This window comes from Alternaria burnsii (genome assembly GCF_013036055.1).
Source record: "Alternaria burnsii strain CBS107.38 chromosome Unknown 746, whole genome shotgun sequence".
NCBI lineage: Eukaryota > Fungi > Ascomycota > Dothideomycetes > Pleosporales > Pleosporaceae > Alternaria > Alternaria burnsii.
In genome coordinates, this window is record NW_024066109.1 from 341,319 (window position 1) to 362,699 (window position 21,381).

General features: G+C 51.6%; 10 protein-coding genes across 10 annotated transcripts; 6 read left to right on the plus strand and 4 right to left on the minus strand.

Moving 5' to 3' along the window:
- Positions 1 to 757: 757 nt before the first annotated feature.
- On the plus strand, positions 758 to 2,131 carry GT037_002680 (uncharacterized protein; the record flags this gene model as incomplete). The annotated part of the gene is made up of 6 exons (XM_038927727.1): positions 758 to 964; positions 1,017 to 1,099; positions 1,150 to 1,330; positions 1,380 to 1,848; positions 1,897 to 2,037; positions 2,091 to 2,131. Coding segments are annotated over 6 exons (1,122 nt in total), but the record flags the coding sequence as incomplete, so codon positions are not given.
- A 188-nt stretch (positions 2,132 to 2,319) lies between these two features.
- Positions 2,320 to 4,095, minus strand: GT037_002681 (uncharacterized protein; the record flags this gene model as incomplete). Its single annotated transcript, XM_038927728.1, has 1 exon — positions 2,320 to 4,095. One exon carries the CDS (start codon positions 4,093 to 4,095, stop codon positions 2,320 to 2,322), a length of 1,776 nt encoding a protein of 591 aa, XP_038789006.1.
- A 398-nt stretch (positions 4,096 to 4,493) lies between these two features.
- GT037_002682 (uncharacterized protein) lies at positions 4,494 to 6,305 on the plus strand (the record flags this gene model as incomplete). Its single annotated transcript, XM_038927729.1, has 1 exon — positions 4,494 to 6,305. The coding sequence occupies one exon, from the start codon at positions 4,494 to 4,496 to the stop codon at positions 6,303 to 6,305; it is 1,812 nt and encodes a 603-aa protein (XP_038789007.1).
- A 248-nt stretch (positions 6,306 to 6,553) lies between these two features.
- On the minus strand, positions 6,554 to 8,408 carry GT037_002683 (trna-specific adenosine-34 deaminase subunit tad3; the record flags this gene model as incomplete). Its single annotated transcript, XM_038927730.1, has 3 exons — positions 6,554 to 7,697; positions 7,756 to 7,894; positions 8,291 to 8,408. The coding sequence occupies 3 exons, from the start codon at positions 8,406 to 8,408 to the stop codon at positions 6,554 to 6,556; spliced, it is 1,401 nt and encodes a 466-aa protein (XP_038789008.1).
- Positions 8,409 to 8,540: 132 nt separating this feature from the next.
- On the plus strand, positions 8,541 to 10,540 carry GT037_002684 (mfs general substrate transporter; the record flags this gene model as incomplete). The annotated part of the gene is made up of 6 exons (XM_038927731.1): positions 8,541 to 8,689; positions 8,739 to 8,838; positions 8,889 to 9,172; positions 9,233 to 9,561; positions 9,613 to 9,873; positions 9,924 to 10,540. 6 exons carry the CDS (start codon positions 8,541 to 8,543, stop codon positions 10,538 to 10,540), a joined length of 1,740 nt encoding a protein of 579 aa, XP_038789009.1.
- Positions 10,541 to 10,712: 172 nt separating this feature from the next.
- GT037_002685 (uncharacterized protein) lies at positions 10,713 to 13,631 on the minus strand (the record flags this gene model as incomplete). Its single annotated transcript, XM_038927732.1, has 2 exons — positions 10,713 to 12,237; positions 12,286 to 13,631. The coding sequence occupies 2 exons, from the start codon at positions 13,629 to 13,631 to the stop codon at positions 10,713 to 10,715; spliced, it is 2,871 nt and encodes a 956-aa protein (XP_038789010.1).
- A 409-nt stretch (positions 13,632 to 14,040) lies between these two features.
- Positions 14,041 to 15,581, plus strand: GT037_002686 (uncharacterized protein; the record flags this gene model as incomplete). The annotated part of the gene is made up of 3 exons (XM_038927733.1): positions 14,041 to 14,127; positions 14,177 to 14,545; positions 14,598 to 15,581. The coding sequence occupies 3 exons, from the start codon at positions 14,041 to 14,043 to the stop codon at positions 15,579 to 15,581; spliced, it is 1,440 nt and encodes a 479-aa protein (XP_038789011.1).
- A 57-nt stretch (positions 15,582 to 15,638) lies between these two features.
- On the minus strand, positions 15,639 to 17,667 carry GT037_002687 (uncharacterized protein; the record flags this gene model as incomplete). The annotated part of the gene is made up of 2 exons (XM_038927734.1): positions 15,639 to 15,839; positions 15,895 to 17,667. 2 exons carry the CDS (start codon positions 17,665 to 17,667, stop codon positions 15,639 to 15,641), a joined length of 1,974 nt encoding a protein of 657 aa, XP_038789012.1.
- A 244-nt stretch (positions 17,668 to 17,911) lies between these two features.
- GT037_002688 (uncharacterized protein) lies at positions 17,912 to 19,613 on the plus strand (the record flags this gene model as incomplete). The annotated part of the gene is made up of 2 exons (XM_038927735.1): positions 17,912 to 18,547; positions 18,726 to 19,613. The coding sequence occupies 2 exons, from the start codon at positions 17,912 to 17,914 to the stop codon at positions 19,611 to 19,613; spliced, it is 1,524 nt and encodes a 507-aa protein (XP_038789013.1).
- Positions 19,614 to 20,088: 475 nt separating this feature from the next.
- On the plus strand, positions 20,089 to 21,372 carry GT037_002689 (uncharacterized protein; the record flags this gene model as incomplete). Its single annotated transcript, XM_038927736.1, has 1 exon — positions 20,089 to 21,372. One exon carries the CDS (start codon positions 20,089 to 20,091, stop codon positions 21,370 to 21,372), a length of 1,284 nt encoding a protein of 427 aa, XP_038789014.1.
- Positions 21,373 to 21,381: the final 9 nt, after the last annotated feature.

Consider the following 21,381-nt stretch of genomic DNA (forward strand, 5'->3'; position numbering starts at 1 on the left):
GGTATCAGGGCCTATTGAAAGTGAGTTGGGCTCGTACCATTTGATCTAGATGCGTTGTGCTGTGTGGGGAAGAGCCAGGCGTATGGTCAGCATGTATCTATTGCTCTATTGTATAGCAGCAGGATCCATTGTGTGGCGACCTGTCCATTCCCCCGGAACCGTCGTAGCACCGGGACGGTCGGAGCTTAGTGCATGAGATGGTGCTACTAAAGCTGCCAGTGCTCATCAACCGGTGGATGTGAAACTCTTCATTGACTCGTCTTTATGCTCAATCTTCTTTGACGTTAAGAACAAGACTCTGTGGAGCGAACAAGACTTTCTTGAACAAAGGACAAGCTTCTGGCCAAGAGAGTCCAAGGTGGCAATCCCCGGATCCCATAAACGCCACGGTTGGACTCATTAACCGCGTTACGTCATCATTCCCCAAAACTTCCACCAACTGTGAGCCCGCCCTAGCGCCACGAAACCCTCCAATATTTACACGCGATACAATCTGTCTGAAACGGCAATTCGAGTTCAGGAGAAGTTATACGGGCGCGATGTTCGATAGTGTAATACGAAAGTTGGAGGAACGAGTCGCTTCACAATAGTCATCGGAGTCGGAATCACGACCCCACATATGCGGCTCCACCATCTCTCGAAAATGCGGGGTAAACGTCATAGTAATTAGGAACGTCGCGGATGTGCTGAGAATCATCGAGAAAGATCCATCGAAGCATTGCAATTTTTGTGACCCACGTACTGAACAATAACAAGGATCTGGCGCCAAATTAAGATGACCGACCCCAGAAACAATACCGCGAGCCAGCGCTTGACGCAAATCAAAGATTTTCTCACCATGAATAAGACCGCGACTACCATACCCTGGGACCCGGATTCTACCAAATTTCCGACCAGAAAAGAGCTGCCGCAGATCCCTGGTGCTCCGCCAGAAGCTGCTTGGGTTTGGGGTGACAACGACTACGTGCGTGCGACCAAACTCTAAGCTTATCACGAGCTATACTCACCAATGCCAGATCGGCCGTCTCAATCTCTTGACACCCACACGTGTGGCGGCGGCTGCAAAAGAGATCAGAAGCGGCGAGATCGTGCCTGTGAAGTGCGTGTCGCCCTGATGCGTCTCGTGCGCTCCAGCTAATCGCGACGCAGCTTGCCTCTCAACGTGCCGAACGTGCCGGCATTTGGCCGCGAGCCGTTCCAACATGAGATCAAGACCCTGGCGGAAGGACTTGCTTACGATGATGTTTACCACATGAACACACAATCCGGTACCCAATGGGACGGTTTCCGGCACTTTGCTCACATGGCTAGCGGTTCATTCTACAATGGCGTATGTGCAAGATTCGCGTCTTTGAAGAAGCTGCTAACAGACGACGCAGACTAAAGGAAGCGATATCACGGGCCCTAACGCAAATCACAAATGCTCAATCCATCACTGGGCCGAGCACGGTGTTGCAGGTCGGGGTATTTTACTGGACTATCGCGGTTACGCGCACAAGAAAGGCATCAACTATGACCCCTTTGACTACTACCCTATCTCATGGCAGGACCTTTATCAGTGCGGTCAAGATCAAGGAGTAGATATCCGCCCAGCCGCCCAGGGTGGCGATATCAAGCCTGGAGACATGCTATTCATTCGCAGTGGTTGGAAGGAAGCGTACGACAACAAGAGCGATGAAGACCGAACCAAGGCTGCGCTACGACACGGCAGCGGCAAGGACGGTGAAGACGGTCCGCGGTTTGCTGGAGTGAGCCAGGAAGAGAAGATTCTCGACTGGCTTCACGATTCCTACTTCGCGCTGGTTGCTGGTGATGCACCTGCTTTTGAGGCGTGGCCTACACACGAGAGTACGTTCTCTTGATCTCTCATTGAACAGCTTTGACTGAAATCTATAGATTACCATCTTCACGAGTACATCCTTGCTCTTTGGGGAATGCCCCTCGGCGAGATGCTTGACCTTGAGAAGCTTGCGCAGACGTGCCGCGAGAAGAACAGATGGTTCTTTTTCTTCACCTCTGCGCCAGCTAACTGCCCTGGTACGTAATCCACACGTGTCATGTGGCTATTCAGTATACTAATCATGCGACAGGCGGCGTCAGCTCACATGTGAACGGTACCGCAATTTTCTGAGTAATGCAACAGCATCTGGACATGCTATTGGACTTAGGTACATTATTGAAGGTCTATGAGAATGATCGAATGGCCCATTTCGCTGACCAGTCTCTGTTATGCGACCACACAAGGTAAAGCGTTCTGCAACTGAGATCATATCAATCGCAAACTACATGAGAATGCTCACTACATTGTAACCTTTTCCTTCAAACTTCAGACCTAGATTCCGGAAACGATCCGGGACATGTGGCGCGCTTCTTCCGGCGTGTGCTCTCTGGTGATGTGGCCTGTGCGCACGCGTGGACTTCAGGCGCGACAGCAGTCGCGTTTGAGGGTATCGACTCAAAGTCTCCCTCATTCTTTACGAAGGGCATCGCGTCATCGTACGCAGATTTCTCACTCTTCTTATCTCCTGTCGGTACTGCAGCGTACTGGTTGCTTTCGATCGTACTATCAGGGTCATCGACAGGCATGTCTGTTGGTGGCGGCAGCGGTGGCTCACCCGCTGGTGGGGCGACCTTCACCTCATCGAGAGCGCCATCTGCCCGCGTGGTCCCGAACATGGACGAAGACCCAAAGTTGAGGTAGAATTCTGGATTCTCTCTTTCTGGCGCAGGAGCACCGTACGTCCAATCAACCTGCTCCGATGCATTCCCTTCAACGCCTTGGCCTGAAGTCTCCATCCAGCTGCTGGTAGTAGGTGAGTAATCATCGACCTGGTCGTGAAGCGCTCGATGCGCCTCCGCTCTTCGCGCCTCCCAGTCAACTGTCGCAATACCGTACTTGATAGAATCTGCGGCAGCCTTTTCAGCCTCTCGACTCGCTTTTTCACGACGATATTTGTAGCGTCCTTGTCTCATTGCCTCTGCTTGGCTATTTCTATCCCTGTAGCACTCCACTGACTTCGGATGCGTATGATACTGACAGCCAGATGACGACGAATGTCTCGCCATGTGCGAGAGGCGTCGCGTGGCCGTATCGAGTGCAGCGCAGATGAAGAACTCCGGTAAACTATGCGGATCGACATCCTCAAAGCCTCTGGTACTATGATCGACCCAGCGATCAACCAGGAAATGCTGCAACATCATCGGCATATGCTGTCGCTTCTCGCCAAAAATATGGGAAACCGTGTCAACGTCTGGACGCACACCCTTCACTATATTCTTTTCCAGAAGATCCATCACTCGGTCAACGAACTCAATGTCCTCTATCATGTACCCATATATGGCTGCATTCATCAGTGGCCAGCATGCGATCCACGTATGCTGCGGATTGATGCCATCCGTATCAAAGTTGATATCGCGATAACGCGTCGGAATGATGCCAGTGTGTCGCCACAGTCGATGTAGTTCCGCTGCATCTGAGTCAATGTTTCGGCGTTTGAGCAGTGACACTACGTCATCGCCATCGTTCCCTGGCATACGAACCAAACGTCGCGTCAAGTACCATGACCCTGGATCCTGCCGACCGCATAGGACACTTACCATGGGTGGCCTAGGTGTCTTTACAAGCTTGTCTCGGACTGATTCTGGTGCGACAATCCGTGACTGTTGCGTGTTGGGCGACTCGTCGTTGAGGTACTCTGACCGCACCGGTCTTTGCACGTTGGTGTCAACTTCGTCGATAAAGTCAAGGTCTCCGGGCAAATTTCCACCTTCGAGAAATGTGTGGTATGGATCTTGCCTTAATTGCTCTTCGATGTCTGCTCTACGGCGGGGCTTCTGATTAGTATCCTGAGTATTCTCACTTCCATAGAAGATCTGGTCCACCTTCTTGTTCTTCCGTCTTCTTGGACTAGAATTCGGAACTTTGCTGGGAGAAGGCAACAGTCGTGACTGCTCAGGAGCCAGATACCCTTCTTGGTTGACTCCTGGAAAGCTGGTGGAAATGCGCGGAGGCATGCTGACACGCTCGAGCCGTCTCTGTATCTCGCGCTTGTCTGATGAGGACATCTTCTCGGCGAAGATGTTTTCCAATCTCATTGGTGGAGCCAGTAACTGCCTTGGTTGAGTCTGGTCAGATTGATATTCTGGGTTTCAATCGTGTGCTGACGCCGTGTAACGTGGACAACTATACTGGGGCACGAGTGGTCATATGGAATAATATTATCGTGAAGGGCTCATGCGTTTATCATCGACACATCTGTCACATTACCGGTACCAAACAGACATACTGATCATCGTCCCCTGTGATTAACCGTGACTGGAGGGGGTCAATCCTCGGAGCATGGAGAGTATTCACTCGCAGTAATCCTTCCAACAACGTAGTTGGTGAGCTTGCAGCAAAGTCAACAAACGTCGGACTCGCGCATCATGTCGCAACCACTTTCGCGATTCTGTGCCATTAAGTTTTACAGTCAAAGCTTCGACGAGTATTCGCGATGGTTCTGGGTGTCTCAATCTTCAAGTCAGTAACGTTCGTACTCGCAGGCCGAACAACACTCTCGGAGCATTGCCCTACAGAGCACATCGACGTGACTTACGCTATAGCCGAACGTTCGCCGTATCTTCAAATCTACCTTCCACAACACGTGCGAGATGATCGACCTTTACTACCCATCCAGCTTGGCGACGTTGATCCCGCTGGCTTCAAGCTCTACATCGAGTGGCTCACCAACGGCTTCGTCAGTTGCTCAACTCAGAGATCAATGCGCCTCGACTCTTGCATCGACCTCATCTACGCGCACATCGTCGGATCAACATTCTCGCAACCGCACTTCCAAGATTATATCATCGATACGCTAGCTTCCGTTCTCGATCCAGCGCAAGCTTTCGATCAAGGGGTTCTCGAATTGCTGTTCTTGGAAAAGCACGCGTCAAGCGTGCTGAGACAATTCATCACTGACAAGATGTTTGGGCACGATAGACGGATGCTGGGCATGATGAGAAATTCTGTGGAGGATATTGTGACCGCACACAGTGATGTCAAAGGCTGTGAATATCATATACATCAAGACGGGGTGTGCTATAAACAAGGAAAGGATGAGAAGGGTAAAGACATCGCTGGGGATGTTGAGGTACCCGCAAAGAAGTGGAGTGTTGATGACGACCCGGAATTGAATGCGATGGCTGCACAATACTCCGGTAGAAATAATATGATATCCGCTGTCACAACGGGAAAAACGTCCCACATTCCGCCAAAATCGACAAGTATGGTAAATACCAAGCATCGCAGCTTCATAGATAAGCATCAAGATCGAAACCATACTCGCGCATCGCAGTCGAAAAGGCCATCTTTGCACATCACACTCTCATCAGAGCTGCACCATCAAGCCCATACAGTCCTTCCCAGAAGCCTTCTTAGTCCCCCTCTATCACTTCAAGCGTTGACTGCCAACCTAGACATCGATAAACCATTACCGCCTACACCATCGCCACATCAACCACCCTTGCCGCTATCTTTCAGTTTCCCAGAACCAACGTTCAGAGACATGTATACCTTTGATAAAGGAGCCCTCCCAACACCCAGCACTCAAGACCTAGTACTCGAGTGTCTTGGACGTCTTTCACCAACACTATCTCGCACTTTTACTCAAGACCCAATCAAGGAAGACACCACTTGCTCGGCCTCTTACGGCGTTAGACCCATTGATCCACCACGCAACCACACATCGTCAATTACGTCAACAGAGTCTTTCTTTCCTGCAGCAACTCAGTCCTTACCTTCACCACCCACCTCTGATGACTCTGCAACTCACTCTTTCTCATTCGAAGAGGACATTCCATCGTCTCTCCGCCCCGGGTATACGCTGCACACTCACATGTCAACAAAAAACTTGACTCTCGCACCTCTAACCACACCAGACTCTACAATCCAGAGTCCACGCAATTCATCTTCGCAGAATGAACAACTCCACAACACCGCGTCTTGCATACCGTTGCTACCCGATATCGAGACTCGAACCATGATCCCTCGGTCCACAAGTCCACACACCCCAATACCGCCAGTCCAGCGACCTTATCATATATCCGCCACCTCTCCCTCCCTTCCACATTTCCGCCCGCTGGTCAAACGAAAGCCTGCACCATCGCGCGGAACAGACTGGCTAGAGCAACAGTACACGTTATTTGCGCTACAAGGAACGCAAGGGTTTGGCTTGAGAAAAGGTGAGGGAAAGAATGTGAGGAAGAGTCGATTTATGGAGATATTGGGCAGTGTTGGGAAGATGGATGGAGACAGTAGGAAGGGATAGGGCCACGGTATGAGCTGGGAAGTCAATGACAAGACTTATTCGCTACAACAGTATCGCAACTCATTCGACCAACGTTGGATGTTGACGTTGCGTTCCATTGAGTATAGTACAGAATGCTCTCCTTTTGGCCCAATATTGTCTCTAATCCATACTGGTATAATCTCCCCCGTTAATTGTACCGAGCGTTTAATCCAATGCGCCGTGTTTATACAATGTATTCAATACAGTTGAAACCGCTGTGTGCATGCTTATGCATGCAGTGTATCCTTGAAACCGATATCCGCATCCGCAGCTTTGCCTTCCTCCTTGAACTCCCAAGCCAGGAACTTCCAGTTGAGTTCGCTCGGTCGCCAGAACAATCCGTTCTTCAGTCCGCTGCCGGCTGACGAAGAGTCACCAGGGCCATCTGCCGTCATGCCGCCGGTGTATGGCATCCGCTTGCTGAAGATGCAACGGCGGAAGCGCGAGTGTAGAATGGCCATGGAGCACATGACGCAGGGCTCGTTGGTGAGGTAGATGTCGAGGTCGACGCACAGGTAGCCGCTCGACGAGATGTTGTCTTTCTCGTAATATAGCTTCTCAAGGTCGGTGAGGGGATTGTCGCAGAAGAGGGAGCGGTCGAGATATGCGGGGTCGGTACCAGCAACGCGGAGTCGCTTCTTCGCTACCATGGCGATGGCGCGGTGGACGGCGTGGGCCATGACGTTGCCAGTGCCGGTGGCCGGTTCGGCGGTGCCGGTGAAGGATCTCCAGCGACAGTCGCCTGCGACAGCGACGATTTCTGGTGTGCTCCTTGTGCGGTCGACCACGACGACGCCAATCTTCTCACCCAGGCACTGCTCTGATATCTGCTCGCCAGCGGCTCGTGCCAGGGCCAGCCAGTTGCCCGCCTCGGGTTGTATCTCGTCCTGATTGCGCTGTACGAGACTTGGATGCGGACCGTAGGGGTTGGTGTTCTTGTACGAGATGGGCCAGTACTTGTCGCTCCATTCCGTAGCCTGCTCGGCAGATATGGGTGCTAGCGACGGGACCGTCACGTAGAAGATACGAGGCGGTGCAGTCTTGCCGTCGAAAGGCGGACAGGTACGTATGATAGCTGCGAGGTTGGCGTGGGCGATATGGCGCGTCGGACACAAGAGGAAGTAGCGAACTAGATCAAAATCTTCAGTAACAGTCACACCATGAGCAGCCTCACTGCCATCAACGGCCGAGGACGAGGAAGCAGAGGAAGATAATAATGCAGAGGCAGGATCATCTTCTTCACCTCTGGGGAGCCTCGCGGGCGGATAGAACTGTTTCTGCAGATGCGGCGGCAGGTACTTGAACTGCACTACGCGTCGCAGATGAGAGATTTCCGACGTCTTGAAGTCGGGGAGGGCTGCTTGCACGGCACTGGCGCGGTCCAAGGTTAGCAGAGATCAAGCTGGTGCACCAGGAGTGAATGCCTCACTCCTTGATAACATTGGCAAATTTGGCCGGCACCTCAACGACATAGACGCTGTGAGTCTCTAGGCTGGCGCGCACCTCGTCTTTGGTTCTGAGGGGGACAAGACGCCCTGCGAGGGGACGTGGGCTGCTCATAGCATAGCCTGGTGGGGATTAGTCTAAGTGCGTCGGAAAAGTTTACTATGCGTCGGATATGGGCTAAGAGGTTCGGTATTGAGTCGAGCGTTGGGATGTTGGAGTGGTCGAGGGTGACGGTCGCGCAAAAGAAGTGCACAACAAAAGTCTCAGGGTCCAGCGGGGCGGTCCTGCTTAACTCCGACTCTCCCTTCCTCTTCCACCCTCACCAACTCCTCTCCCGGCGCCTTCGAGTAGCGACAACATGTCGCCATGGAAACTCCAACTATGGAGTCATGAGGAGAAGAGAAGGAACACGTCTCGGGGTGATGCAGGCGACAACCGAGTTGTAGGCGCACCTCCCCGCATCACATTACAGCGAAGGGGCGCCAATCATCACCCAATCTGGGGCCTCGCATGCATACATCCCGCCCATTCGGTAAACTTCATCCAAACAGGCCTCCAGAGTCGCTCATCCCCCAGCATCCTGATCTGCCGATATGTATGGCGTTGGAGAACGACGTCGCTACCGCTCATCTCCATGTCAAAATGCCCAGGCCAAGCATCCGCTGCGCGATGCCCCACTGTAGTATATACCTGATCATGTTGAATATAGACCTTGCTCTCTCTCCCACCTCTTTCCTCGTAGCAACTTGTCGTCTACCGTGAGTAGTCATGGACAGCAAAACGGGAGCTACCCATATCGAGGCCACTCACGCCCGCGAGGCTCACATCGTCCCCATCGATCAGGAAGCCAACGATGATATCCATCATGTCAATCTCTCCTGGCGGTCATGGATGGTTGTCTTCTGTTGTTGTTTTGCGTACGTTCAATAAGATTGGATCCGTAGACTTGACTAACCCACTACACAGCGTCATGTCGCAAGTCTTTGTGGTAGTAGCTGCGGGATCAGTCCTGTCTTTCATCATCCGTGAGCTTGGGCAACCTGCTATTGCGAGTTGGATTATTCAGGTACGATCGCTATAGCTCGAGTGTGTAGTCAGGATTCTGACGTCAATCAGGGTCCTCTGCTCATGCAATCGGTCCTCTCTCCTCCTGTCGGTCGCTTGTCAGATGTCCTAGATCGCAAACTGTTCGCTTCCATACCTCCACTAATCGCTTGTGTCGGTGCTATCATTTGTGCGAAAGCGACAAGTATGTCCATGTTGATTGGCGGTGGCATTCTCATCGGAACGACGCTTGCGACCATCTCCATCGTTCAGTCAATACCTTCGGAGATTCTACCATTGAAGTACCGACCTCTGGCAAATGGATTGGCAGGAGTCGCGGGAGTTCTGGGCGGCACGTAAGTTTTGAGATTGCTGATCAGTATATGGTAAGGCGCAAGACACTGACATGTTCGCAGTGTTGGAAGTCTAGCAGCCGGCGCTGTTACCAATCTCAGCGCTTCTGGCTGGCGCTACATCTTCTGGATTCAAGTCGGACTACATGGCATCACATCCATCGGTCTATTCGCGTTCTACTGGCCTAAGAAACGCACCGACTATCCTAGAATGAGCTTCAAAGAATGGATGTGGGCTTGCGATCCTATCGGCTCTCTTCTGCTCGTTGCTGCTGCTACGCTGATGCTTTTGGCGCTCAACTGGGCAGGTGGAGCGTATCCGTGGAGCAATCCGCACGTTTGTGCCAATCTCGTTGTTGGTATCGTTCTGTTCATTGCATTCTGTCTCTATGGTAATGACTCTCTCATGAATCAATCCAGAGCTAAAGGCTGACGTAATACAGAGTGGAAGGGTCGATCTGACGGTATCGTCGCGCACGTTTTCTTCTCTACTGGGCCAAACTTCTGGCTATCGACGTTTGCTTTCGCGATCGAAGGTTGGATCTACTACTCTGCCATTAATGCCGTTACACCACAGCTCATTCTCAACGTGGGATTCGAGGATAATTCGTGGGATATTGCTATCCGCCAGTTGTCCTACAAGATTGCGTCAATCATCACTTCGTTGGGTGTGACGTGGTATGCGACCAGGTTCAAAGATCTGAGTAAGCAAAATCGTCTTCTTCTCCAATACACCAACTAACACCATATACAGAAACGCCTCTGGCTGTCACATTCGCCATCATGTTCATCGCATCCATATGTTTCGCCTTCATCAGACCTAGCTGGGGTACCGAACAAATCATCTTCACAGCCCTGACAGGCATCGGCTGCTCTGGTCCACTCACACTCCTCGTCGCTTGCATCCAATTCACAGCACCTCACGCCTTCCTGTCAACAGCTACTGGTCTTGCCTTCTCCGCACGAGCCATCGGTGGCGCCTTCGGTACCGCCGTCATCTACGCCATTGTCAACTCTCGCATTGCTTCGCATCTCGCTGGGGATGTTGGATCTGCCGCCATCGCAGCTGGTTTACCCGAGTCATCAGTGCCTGCACTCTTGAAAGGTATGAAGGGCAGCTCAGTGACCAAGTTCAGAGGCGCAGGTGTGCCTGGAATGAATGAAACTATTATCAAGGCTGCCTGGGATGCAAGCCATTGGTCGTATGCGCATGCTTATAGACTGGGTTATTGGAGCGTGGTGCCGTTCGTAGCGCTTGCGACGATTGCGGTGATTTCAATGAAGGGAATCAAGCATTTGATGACTGAGCATGTGGAGGCGACTGTTGAACACGAGAGCGAAGATGAGGGGAAAGGTCTTGGTAAGGCTTAGACAGAGTTTGAGTATGTAATAGTGGAAATATGGAGAACAATTTGAACAACGTCAACCCAGTCCTCTATCTCAGTATCCAGGAGAAGCCGTATGCATCGTGGTCCCTCATAAACCTTCCGCTTGCTGCTCAAAAGGAAAAATGTTCCTTTTTGTTTTACGCAAACATATCTCGTTAACTGTTGGGTGGGTAAGGCCGGCCATTCAAGCCTAGCTCTGGATCGGCTCCACGCTCCAGAAGATACTGGGCGATATGGGAATCCTTTCGTTTAGCAATGTAGTATGCGGTCAATCCTTCTGAGTCGACATAATTGACATCCGCCCCCGCATCAAGCAACATCTTGATTATGGAGATGGAGTGTTTTTGATGCCTATGACACACCGTCATGAGTAGAGATTGTTCTGAATTGCCAGCAGGCAGGTTGGGATCTGCGCCGGCTTCAAGCAAGATCCGAACACAGTCGATTGAGTGATCTGCTGCAGCATAAAACAAGGCTGTCGCATGGTTCCTCTTATCGCGTTCGTTGACATCAACGCCAGCCGCGATGAGAAGCTGAACTATATCCATATGCCCTCTGAAGCTCGCAATGCCTAGTAGTGTTATTGACTTCGAATCCAATTTCCCCGTGTTATGGAATGTCACATCAGCTTTTGCGTCGAGTAAGACCTGGACGACCTCAGTGCGCCCACTGTAGACAGAAATACTTAGAGGCGTGTTAGAATTTTCGCCTTGTGAGTTGGTCGCTGCTCCAGCTTCCAGAAGAAGTCTAACGATAGGGACATGTCCAATTTCTGAAGCAAGGTGCAGGGCGGTATCTCCTGTTTGAGCACCATTGCCTTTGTCCATACGCTCATCAGTGGAAGACCCATGTCTGAGCAGCTGCTCGGCGGCAGCTTTACTCCCATGTCGTGCAGCAGTGAGAAGGGGTGTTTGGCCATATACGTCTCTTCGGCTTAGATCAGATCCTCGCTGGAGCAATGGAGCAATAACGTCCTCGAGATCATATTCAGCTGCGAAATGAAGTCCAGTGATCCATAGTTCTTTGATATATTCGGGTGTGAATAATGGAACTCGCCAAGAGATATAACTTCTTATAAGAGAGATTTCTTGTGTAAGAAAGTCGACCACTCGCTCCAAGCTCGACGGAGCTTGGCGAGCATGGTGAACCCAGTACATCGCAGCATATTGGTACCAATTACCATCCTTATCAGGGTCCAAGTAAGCGGGGTCAGCGTAACGATTCAAACATAGGTATGATAGACAAACGTCCGCTATCATAGCCTCTGCGGCTGGAAACCATCGGTCTAATGTTCGCTCGAGGTACTCTTGCGTTGTGTAGTGAACAAGTCGAATAATGCTTCTGTCATCGTCTACGGTGACTAGACCAAGACATGAGGCTATGATATCTTTGACATCCGGATAATTATCAGGGTCCATTTCGGGCTCATCGATCTCGACGCACATCGCTTCTTGAAGTTTCATGGTCGAGAGAGGCTCTCTGGCGCAAGTGAGGAAAGCGAGAGCTTGCTTTGCTAGCTCCGTCTGTTCGGCCATTTGGCCTTCAATCCTTTCCATTGCAGAATCATACGCAGAATCATAAGCATCAGTACCAGTAGGAAGCTTGTCCAAGGCAATACGAACTGCCTTCGGTGATCTCTTGCCGAGTAGAGAATCAAGGTGTAGCTTAGCCAAGAGAAACCTAAGACTTCATTAATAGGGTACGTAGATCCGAGGCAAAAGCACTCACATTCCGCGAACCGCCTCCACAATTTTGGAGATGATTTCCTCTTGCAATTCCACTTTATTGCGCACAAAGCCTGGCAGGCGTGACATGTTCTCGGAGAGGTATCTCCGCACATCATCTCTATCTGCTTGAATCTCTATTATGGATGCTGTCTTGAACTTCTCAACGATCTCAGGTATGAAGCGTGAAGTGACTAGTAGGTTGATACCACACGTGTTTTGAAGTTCTTGGATTCTCGACAGTAACGCTATGCGACAACCATGTGACGCAGAACATTCGTCGAGGGCATCTATGACGATGAAGACCCTGGAGTAAGTCGATGCCACCAGTTGTAGAGTTCTGGCCGTAGCCTCTGCCCTGTCCGAAAATCCCTTTTGACTGACGTAGAATTCTTCAACATGTTTTGGTAGCGATGCTTGTGGTTCCACGAGTTGTCGCAAGAGACCCGACAGCAGGGCGTCTAACGTCTGCTCGTCCTGGCGTCTGTAGTTGCAGAACAGATGAGCCAAGCCGATTGTGTTATCCCTACCATATCGCTCCCTCAAATCGGCATTGATGATGGAGGCAGACACTGTCTTGCCTGCGCCTGGAATGCCAGGGCAGAACAGGGTACGATTGCTGGTGCCGAGCCAGTCTTGGTAGACTTGCGAGTGCAGGAGCCAGCCGCCGGTGCCAGCTTGTCGCCGACTGATAGCATCTCGCTGTTGTGAAGCATGGTCAATAGGCGTTAACCACTTTAAAATGCTTTCACGCTGTTCGATGGCTTCTTTCGTATCGTGACGCTCATGCAGTTTGTCGACTCCTCCCTGAACGCCGTTCTGAGTGATCTGAATTTTTTCCAGGTCTCCACCAAGACTCTCTAAAGTCGAAATAGTTGTTCCCATGTCCAGTTTCAAGGTTGCCTTCAACTCCTTCAGATCCTCTTCGTTGCGCTTAGAGCGAGCGTTGGTTCCGATAAGTAGTCGTGTTGTATTTCCATCAAGAGCTAGGGAAAGCATTGCCATCTCACTGTCGATCGCCTCCACAAGCATTCCTACATCTTTTTCCTTGAACGGCCATTGCAGTTTCTCGCGAACCCCATCTCGAGAGGATAAAGCAACGGCTGTCAGACCCAATGCTTCGTGAAGACGCGCCAGAGGAGCAGAGAGTAGTTCCAGGGTCTGAGTCCATTCTTCGACTTCTTCGGAGTCCGCTGCTTCATCTTGCAGCTGCAGTAACAAGCTACTGCAGCCTCGGATCTTCGACCGAAGGCGTGCTTTCTCGTCCTTAGCACCGGACACCGCGATGATATATTTGATCACTTTTTCGCACAGCTGGGTCACTGCTATGATGCTGGCGGTCGTCTCCATGTGTGTATTGGAAGATTGGTGTGATGTTCAGAGTGAAATGGCATGGGAAGTGGGGTTTGACAGGACTCCAATCAGGCAAAGGTGACGAGGCTGTGCTGCGCTGCAGCTACAGGCAGCGAGCGCACTCATCTCATACAAGGAAAAAGACTAGACAGCTACAGAAACGACAAGCTCTACTTTACAACCTACATTATCTCCTGGAAAGAAAATCTGTGGAGATGAATTTTCATTCCGCCACATGGACGCAATGTGAAGTTGCATGTTGGTGAGTTTTCAAGAAGCAGACATTTAAGGATGGAAGTCATGGACCGCGGTGCACGTGCACCCGCGTTCGGCGCCAAGCTAGCGCGACTTCCTCAACCTTCGAAACATGAATGGTGTTGCGAACATGCAAAACAACACCGCGACAATGTTACCGGACGAGATCATCGCGCAGCTCACGGCTGAATTTACATGCCGCGATCAGCAAATACGGCATCTAGCTGTACTCTATAGCGTATGTAATCTCTCTAGGCTTCATGAACATACTCCTAACAACGATCCAGGCGCATCTTCCATCACCACCCTTTCTGAACATCCACGGTCTTACAGCAACTGGCAAATCGTCGATATTGCGCTCCTTCTTCCATGTTTCTCGTATACAACACACGATAATCAACGTCCGCGAATGCATAACCGCAAGGCATCTCCTGGAGTGCATTGTTGCAGCCAGTCTGGATGCGCTCGACGTGTTTAACGATGAGAAGATCGATAGGCGACCTTATGCGCGTACCGAGAACTTAAGTGCGCTATGTGTCAATATGGAGAAGTTGTTGGAGGGTAGGGACAAGTTTGTGCTGGTGCTAGATGCGGTGGACAAGTTGAGAGAAGGGGGTGGGACATTGATTGCTGCGCTAGCAAGACTGGGCGAGATGGTATGGCTCAACCCGTCTGCGATGGGAAGCATAACACTGACTTTATGACCAGATACCAAACCTTTCCCTGATACTCACGACAACCCTGCCGCTTACCCCCTCTGTACTCCACTCGTCATCGGCAACCTTTTTACACTTCCCATCCTACACACGCAACGAACTCCTCGCAATCCTCGGCGCCAATTCGCCCAAGATCTTCCTGCAGCCTCCCTCGCTAGAACAATTCCCGGACTACACACCCGATCTTGCTGCTGAAGATGACGCCTGGCTATGGGGTCGTTTCCTACAAGCAGTCTACGACTCACTTGCGAAACACACCGGGCGAGACCTCATCAGCTTTAAGAGCTGCGCAATGCGACTTTGGCGTCCATTCGTTGAGCCAGTAGTTTCGGGACAATTCGGTACACGCGACTTCTCGCGCTTGATGGTAAACAGACGGCATCTCTTCCAGCTCGAAGACTCGGTTCTGGATCGAATCATTGCGGATACGGCCGAACCCACAAAGGACGCGGCAGCTGCAGGCGTCTTACCAGCAACGCCCAGCAAGAAGAAGCTAGCGAACATGACGGCCCACAGCCTTCCATACTTTACGACACACATCCTCATCGCTGCGTACCTAGCCTCCTACAATCCCTCGCGCACCGATGTTACATACTTCATGAAGCATACCGATAAGCGGAAGAACAAGCGACGCGCACCGAGCGCTGCTTCTTTCAGCGTCACAGGGAAGCGGACGGGGGCTAAGCATCGAAAGATTAGTCGACATTTGTTGACGCCTAGTCCATTCACGTTGGACAGGCTGCTTGCAATCTTCCGAGCATTGCTTGACGGAACAGTACCACAGGTGGCGGATCTATACACACAGATTGCGACATTAACCAGTATGAGACTACTGGTCAGAGCAGGAGCAGGAAGCAACGATGCACTAGAAGGAGGGGGTAGATGGCGCGTGAACTTTGGATGGGAGTATGCACGCGCGCTGGGTAGAAGCGTCAACTTGGAAGTAGGCGAATATCTCGTTGGCGGTGTAGATTAGGACTTGAATTTTCCAATGCCCTCTACATCACCTTACCAGGTGTATGTCAGAGATCTTTTAAGAACTACAGCTACACTGCATCATGCCCTTGTGCTTCGGCACGTCGCCACAGAACCTCTCTTCCTCATCTGCATTCCACTCCCAGGTTTCTTGGAATGGGTTCAAGGCAAGTTTCATAATCTGAGGTAGGATTTCGCGCTCGCCCTGTTTCTCTACACGCTCGATGAGTTCGTCTAGGATCCAGGAGCGGGGGATGAACTGTGTTTAGTGTTAGCATCGCATGTCTGTGTGAACGAATGGAGTGAATACTTACGTTGGGGTTGACCGCATCCATAGCCGCCTTCCTCTCATCATCCTTGCCTTCACCCCAGTCTTCCTTGACCCTCGCAGCCCACTTCTCCAGCCACTTGCCCAGACGCTCACGCCCATCGCTTTCCTGCCTCGGTGCACTGTCTTTCTTGAAGAACCGTCCCGCAACATCTTTCCTCTGATCTTCAGTCTCGACGTCTGACAACTTAATAGCACCCAACCTCCGGAAGGCATGATGAAAGTCCAACTCAAACATCTCGAGCGAGTCCAGCAGCTCAGACATTAGTTCCTCAAAGTCGCTGTCCTTTTGTGTCTTGAGTCCAAGACGGAGGGTCATGAGCCGTCTGTACTCGGCCAGGAAAACGGCCTTGTACTCTTCGCCTGCGCGATCGATAGCACTCTCCGCACACTTGACGATGCCATCTGCTTCTTCTTCCGTAACACCCTTCTCCACAAACTGCGCCTCGTCAACTTTGCTACCCGCGCCCATGAGCTCGCCCAATGCCTCGCCAAGACGGACAAGGTTCCACCAGATGATTGTGGGTTGGTTGCGGTAGCTGTACCTCAGCATGTGATCGTCGTGGTTGGGTGTGTACGTCGGATCGAAGGTATCCAAAAAGGCAAAGGGGCCGAAATCGATGCTTAACCCGAGGATAGAAGTATTATCTGTGTTTAGCACACCGTTCATGAAGCCGTAGGCTTGCCATTTTGCGACTGTCTCGGCGTTGCGGCGGATGATTGCGCGGTAAAGACGGACATAGCGGTTCTCCTCTCCGGCGCCTTCGCCCTCGACGGTGTCTCTTGATATGCCTGAAGATGTCTGGTTGTGGACGTCCTTTGCGTCGCCTGCGGGAAGCTTGGACGGGAGTTTGTCCCAACCGCCGTAGACGTGCTCCGCTGTGTAGTCTGCGAGTATGCGGAGGGTTTTTCGGTCGCCGCGGATGCGCTGGAGGTCGAATGTGCCGAAGCGGATCCAGCTTTGTGCGAAACGGGTGACGATGGCACCTGGCTCGGTACGTTCGCGCATTACTTTGCTCCCGTTATTCAGTGTAAGCGCCAGCGCTCGCGTACTAGGGATGTTGATGGCATTGAGGTATTCTGAGACGACAAATTCACGGATGGAAGAGCGAAGAACTGCTCGGCCATCGGCGAAGCGCGAGTATGGCGTTCGTCCAGCACCCTTCAGTTGGATCTCGTAGCGTGTGCCTGTTGCTGGGTTTGTAGACTCGAATAGGGAGATGGCACGACCATCACCGAGTTGGCCTGCCCATTGCCCAAACTGGTAGCCTCCGTAGCATTGCGCCCAGGGATATATGCCTGCCTCTGGATTCGATTCGTCCCATGTCAGGATCTTCTTGCCGGCAACGACTTCCTTGAACTCTTCAGTCTCGGCTTCCTCTGGCTTTAGACCAATGTCTTGTAGCGCCCGCTGACTGACGGCTAGTAATTCAGGCTCGCCTTGTGAATCGGGTCGGACATATGTGTACAGCGCTCCCTTGACCATGCGCGGTCCAAGCATCTGCCGTGGCGCATCGTGCGAGTCTTTCGGCCTGGGAAACGCGTCGTCGGCGGGGAGGTTTGACGTGAAGACGTTTGACTTGGGAAGGGACTGTAGCGTCTGTAGCTTGTTGGGCGAGTTGCTCGCCGTCTGCGAGTTGTCGAGGTGCGCCATGACTTGGTTGAGGCGCATAAAAGTGTGGAACGGGTTCTTGCAAATGTATCTCGTCGATGATAATGCTTTGCGAGTGGGCTGCAGCGCAGGTGAAATTCGAAGCATGAGCTGCTGACGGGTGTAGTATGATGTACAAGAGGAGGGGGACAATGAGGGGGAGATGGCGGCAATTATGGGCGCAGGAGGGTGCAGATCATAGTGATGCGAATGCCATGAGCGGCGGTGGCGTCATGCCTCGGAGAAGTTGCTTATCGATAGCCCACCGCGGAATCATGGTACCTGACTCGCCCTGGCATCTTCTGCGCTAACTCAGACGCGTCGACATTTCTACCTTTTCTCTACCTCCAATATGAACGGCCAAGCAATACCAGGCTATTTCTGGGACGCAGAGAAGAAGAAATACTTCAGGATCCAGAACCAGACTGCAGCACAAGGCTCCAATCTCAAATACTCCTCGGAAAATATCAGGAAAACTGAGCGCAAAGAACGCATCCAGAATGTTGCCATTGCGCGCTCGAATAAGATCCGGAAAGAGCGTGTTGTCAGGCGCAATCCAAACACTTTCGCGCAGACCAATCTGGATAGAGAAGTAGGTCTTAGGCGAACTTCGCGCTATCTGCATGGCTTTTGGCCTGATGCATGCGCCGCTGGCATCGAAAGTGATGCACAAGAGGTGCTGGGTAGCCACCATCCTTACAATATCCGATTCTTTGATAGGAATCCGAACGAACACACAATATATGCAGTTCAGAAATCGAACAGCGTGTGCATGCAGCAAGCTGACTTCCATCATGTTCGGGGAAATCTCCGTACGCCGTCACCAAAAGCAACCTACACGCACGATGCTTGGGCAGAGGTAACGAGAACAACGTCTACAGTCTCTTCATTGTCCTTCCTTCCGCAGACTGGAGCCCTTGCAGTAACGACATATGGCTCAGATCGACCTCCAGAATTGTGGCTCAGCGATCCAGGGCTCGATGATCCAGTAAGTCACTTACCTGTCTATGCGTATTACTAAAGCCTACACTGGAGGGTTTCTCTGGGATTTCAAGCCTATAGAAGTCTGGCCTCTTCAGTAAGGTACCATTCAGGGTAGGTTTTGGTTTTGCATATAGCTTGTCAAAAGCCGTGGTTTCATTCCCATGCTGACTTCGTGGTCACAGTACGTGGGTCAAAAATTTACACCAAAGGACTGTTCGGCGATATGGGGTGCTGCAGCCAGACCGTCAGCCTTCACGCCTTCACCAGGTGTCGCAAATACCGTCGCAGCGACCTGGTCCGAGCATCTTGCAGTCGCAGCTTCGAGTTCAATGCTCCTCTTCGCCCGCTCACAAGCAGGAGCATGGGACTCGCAAACTGCCGTGAAATCACTCGACTCAGACGTGCTAGCATTGGAATGGATATCGTACACCACCGTCGCTCTCGGTTGCCGTAACGGAAATATCCGACTATACGACACAAGATCAGGTGGTTCAAGTCATGTTCTCACCCATCCATCCCCCGTTTCAAAGCTCAAGCATGCCGACGATGAGACCAGATTGATCTGCTCGGGACTCCAAGACACGCTTTTTCTATACGACATCCGCGCACCCCGCTTATCACGTAATGCATCACGAAAGACATTCAACTACGAAAACCATCACTACAACGAGGAATATTTTAGATCTTTGTATCCTACTCACCGCGATGGACACAAGCGTCGTAAACTCAACCACAAGGCTTTTAAGAATTGGTCGCAGCCTGTTTTGACCTTTGAACATGCGAACCGAGACGAGCTGGATCTTGATATCGACGTACATCCCAGACTGGGTCTTCTAGCGGCCGCTCAAGATAGAACGACGGGCACTGCGATTCGAATTAGCAATATTTGGACGGGCAAGACAGTCAAGGAGATCAAGACTGATCATGCCACTAAGCATGGCAAGATGACGACACATGATCCGATACGGTCGCTCAAGTTCATTGATCGTTATGATGATGTGGATGGCGGGGTCGATCTATGGTCTTGTTGGAACGGTGGTATTGCGAAGTTCGGGTGGGGAGATGGATGAAGTAAGTCAGAGGGGTACTCTGTAGGTGAGTCGAGGTTGAAGGTGCACAGCTAGAAGGCAGTGAAATCGGTACGCAGGGCTGCGGCGAAGGGCCATCCCATGAGTACAGGCGTGTGATAGTGCGACGAGAACATCTTCCGCATCCAGCGAGGTGACGTCTGTTACGTTACGACGAAGTGGTCCAATCGCACACTCATAAATGCACGGACGTGACGTTCCTTTTACTTACAGCATCGCACCTTCCTTTTAAGCGACGTCCTTCACCATGGAAGCTACAATGTTTTGTGAAGGTGCAATGCAATAAACTGAAAAATTAGCAAACTTACAATTCACACATACGCGACTGAGCTTGTGAATTCAAACGACAGGTGACGACTAGCACTGTCGGCAACAGAAGTGATCGCACCGATAACACTGGGTTTCTAATCTCTACAACAAGCTAGAAATGAAGCTCCCTGAACCGCCCGATACAATAATGCCACAACTCGACATCGAAAAAGGCGCCACCATGACCGACAGCAAGTACTCTGCGCCCTCTCCTCACACCAACACACCTATTCTCAAAAGTAGCACCTTTCGCACCCAGTTCAGCACCACAATCCCCCTCATGGCCGCATACATCTCTCTCTACGTAACAAACTATTACCTCTCTCCTTCCGGCCCGGGTTTTCGCCACCGCTCCAACGACTCAGGACGTATATGCCTACTCGTTGCTATTCTCACGCTTCTCGCTCCCGATATCATACAAGAAGCCTTCGCCGCGACGACTGCATCTGTCCCGGACGAGTCCCCATGTTTCGGGTTTGGGTGGTTAGCTTTTACCGTGGGGTCGTTGGTGCCGGTGACGCGTGGTATTGAGAGTTTGTTGTCTAAAACGGAAGAGGAAGAGAATGTCAAGGTTATAAGTATGGATGTGAAGAAAGAGAGCTTGGGGAGGAACAGCAGATTGAGACCCGGGCGATTGCTGAGAGACCTGGAGTCGAGTTGTGTGCGCGAGACGGGCGACAACAAGGATACCATTGTCGAGATCCTCGAGTCTGTCAGTCAGCCATCAAAAACACACCGATCCTTGTGGACCCTGAGGAAAAACCACAGTATGGCTACTGCCGTCTTTCAATTCTGCCTCGCAGGGTTGTTCTGGTACTGTTACCGTGACCTCTCGGTTCCCCTGCTTCTCAGCACGTCGATTCTACTGGTAGAAGCGACGGCAAGCCTCCCTATCTGGTCTGCACAGAAACTCTCTTCGCACGCAGGTGGTCGCCGAGGTGGCGCATACGCGTTGATGCGCGATAAACAGACACCGCCACATCATATCTTCATCATCCAACCTGCAAAGCCTGATATATCCAATGTCCAAGACACAGCCGCGCTACGAGTGCCATACGACCATCAGACGCCCGCTGTATCAATCCCAATATTTATCCTCATATCAGGTGGTTTTCTCAGTCAAGCACTTCTTTGCACGCAACTCTCGGATGCCGCGGCGGTAGGCATGCTAGCCATCATGTTCTGTGGTACCATTAGTAACGTGGCTATTGCTGCTTTACCGAGGGAGCCAACGGTAGGAGGTATGAAGTTGGAGTCTGTGGACGTGATTGTAGGGAAGAGTAGTGTGGTCGGGGCATTGAGGGAGGTGGAAAGCAGGTTGGAGGGATATGGGGAAGTGTTGGTTCGGCAATGGTTTCCTGAGAAGCTTGGGGAATGTGAAGGTCGAAAAGAGAGGGTGTTAAGGATGAGAGATATAGGGGATATGGACTGAGGGAATTGG